The sequence below is a fragment of the Morone saxatilis genome, unplaced genomic scaffold (assembly GCF_004916995.1).
Source record: "Morone saxatilis isolate NCDOM2014 unplaced genomic scaffold, NCSU_SB_2.0 Contig11, whole genome shotgun sequence".
NCBI classification, from domain to species: domain Eukaryota; kingdom Metazoa; phylum Chordata; class Actinopteri; family Moronidae; genus Morone; species Morone saxatilis.
The window spans coordinates 5,576,328-5,578,846 of record NW_023339663.1 but is presented as its reverse complement, the minus strand read 5'-3'; the positions used below and the strand labels follow the sequence as shown (position 1 = coordinate 5,578,846).

The 2,519-nt window shown below is 52.6% G+C and overlaps 1 protein-coding gene across 1 annotated transcript in view; it reads right to left on the bottom strand.

Annotated features, from left to right (window-relative positions):
* Positions 1-1,725, bottom strand: part of kcna4 (potassium voltage-gated channel, shaker-related subfamily, member 4) — a 3,852-nt gene extending 2,127 nt beyond the window's left edge. The window contains 4 exon segments of the mRNA XM_035652006.1: positions 1-768; positions 803-881; positions 1,023-1,177; positions 1,661-1,725. The exon segment at positions 1-768 is cut by the window's left edge and continues 1 nt beyond it. Coding sequence (XP_035507899.1) covers positions 1-768; positions 803-881; positions 1,023-1,177; positions 1,661-1,725 — 1,067 coding nt within the window.
* Positions 1,726-2,519: the final 794 nt, after the last annotated feature.

Here is a 2,519-nt window from a genome sequence, read left to right as displayed (position 1 = left end):
ACTATAACCAGGACGGACACGACTGCTATCCCCCTGGCAGGGCTCGAACTCTCCGGATACTCGAAAAGCAGCCAGATTTGGCGCTTGAACTCGTCCTCCGGTAGAGGTTTTTCCTCCTCTTTGACAAAACCCTCATCCTCCCGAAACTTAAGTATCGCCTCCTCCCCGAGTTCATAAAACTTCACCTCCTCGGAGAAGATGTCAAACGGGACGTTGACTGGTCTTTTCAACCGCCCCCCTGACTGGTAATAGTAAAGAATGGCGTCAAAACTCGGTCGGTTCCGGTCGAAGAAGTATTCGTTCCTCAGCGGGTCGAAGTACCTGATTCGCTTGTCGGGGTCTCCCAGGAGAGTGTCCGGGAACTGAGTGAGAGTCTTGAGCTGAGTTTCAAACTTGAGTCCCGACACGTTGATGACCACTCTCTCGCAGCAGCCGCACTCGCTGTAAACATTTTCGTATCCGGACTGAGGGCGCCTGTCAGTGAGCGAGACGGTCTCCTCATCATCCATGTTACACAGAAAACTCGACCTCTTGCTTCCCCGGCCCCCCTCCTCCTCCTCCTCTTCCTCGGCTCCCTCGGCCTCTTCCTCCTCTATCATGATGTCCTCCTCGGATCCGAGCAGCGCCAGCTCCGAGTGGCGCAGGTCCCCGCCGAGAGTCGTCCGGCTGCGTCTCCACCGTCCGACGCCGCGCTGCTTTTTCCGCTCTCTGAGAACTCTCTGCTGCTGCTGCTGCTGCTGCTGCTGCTCGGGCCTCCTGCTGGTGCTGTGGGCGGCTGCCGAGGAAGAGGTGGAGGAGGAAGGAGGAGGAGGGGCGCGAGGCGGTACCGGCCGCCTGCTGATGTGTGGCGTTCGTGAAGGAGGCGGCGGCGAGACTCGATGCTGGCAGTTGTTAAGGAGATGAGCGCTCGAGGGGAGGTGGAAGGTGAGGTGGAGGTGGACCCCCCCACGCCGCCGCTTCCAACCGCCGCGCAGCCGCATCCCCGCCCGCGCTGCCCTGCCTCCCTCCCTCCCGTACCGGACCCCACGTCTGCGGCGGCCGCTTGGCAGCCGCCCGCTCCTCGACTGGGCAGCCTGGCGCTCCCATCAATCGCGCTCCTCTCCCGGTGCGCTGAGCTTGGGCATATCCGTAAGGCAGGTGACTAATTGCACCGCCGTCAGCACCCACCCATGGCAAACTCGAAATTTTAAGTCATGAGCGTTCGGGTCCGTGAGCGCTAACGGTAACCGCCTCAGGGCGATGTGATGCCAGGCCAGAGGATATAAAGTTGCAGCTTCAAAGCGCGCAGAGAGAGAAAATGAGGCATCAACCGTTTTTCGACCATCAGTTGTGGATATGAGAATGTCAGAATAACAACACACACCTCAATTAGGTCCATGTTGAGTGCAGTCCAGTGTGGTACTTACATGCATAGGAGATATTGATCAGCGCTGTCCTTCCGTTTCTTAGCACAGGCCTTCCAATATTTTATGACATCATTGACCATTAACCAAAATACGTAAGGGCCGGGTGGCACAGCCTGTTATCGCAGACGCTCTGTGTCAAAACTTGGCAGCGCCCTTTATTTTGTTCAGCATTATAAATCAAAGTAAAACAAGCGACACCAAAACAGTCTCTCCTCGGTTTCTCCGGTGCCCATCTAGGTGTTTAATCTCTCCACGAGCCTGGCTTGCGCACAAATACGTCTTTTGATCCCTCCAACGTGGTCACCTCCTGGTTGGCCATTTTATGTGTGAGATAAAAAACAACGGAATCTTTTCTGTTATATTATTGGGGGCTCCGCTGAATCTGAATGACTTTATGTCCTCTGACCTCTCTTGGAGCCTGCGAGAAAAAGACAAGAGAGAGAAAAACAGCAGTTGGTTTTAGGCGAAAAATATGATCTATTTCATTATTGATGCTCCCGTTGTTTTGGCGACTGCATAGTCCAGGATAATACGCAATCTTTGCAATTTAAGGATGGTAAAACTTGAATTGGCATGCGTTAAATTATGGATGATTCACTTGTTATTACTTATTGTTTACGTGGGTGATACATGATGGTTAGGGCTTTCGTAAAGTAAATTGCATGTGAACGACAATTTAATGTTTAGAGACAGACATTACGCACCGACATTTTCCCCATTAGAAATATCCCCTTGCATATCTTGACATCCATACTTAACATGTGAAAAAGGGGCAAACGAAATCCCTAAGCCCCCCTTTAAAACAAACTGCTTGGAGGAGGAGGAGGAGAAGGAGGAGGAGAGGGAGGCTACGTGAGGATGCAGTTCTTCTCATTTTGCCCCAAATTCCCCCTCCTGATTGTTGGGGGGTAAAATCCACAGATCCCTCGTTGTATCCAACCCAGCGACCATATCTCCACTATATACATCCGTGCTCTGACGCACTCTGAGGAGGACACCTTTTTGGCTGCGTCTCGACGTCTTGTCTCAATTCAACAGGAATCTATTGGCCACTTCAGGCCCGTTTCCCTGCTGTCCCCTGATAAACGTGGCAGACATAATCATTGAAGAAAA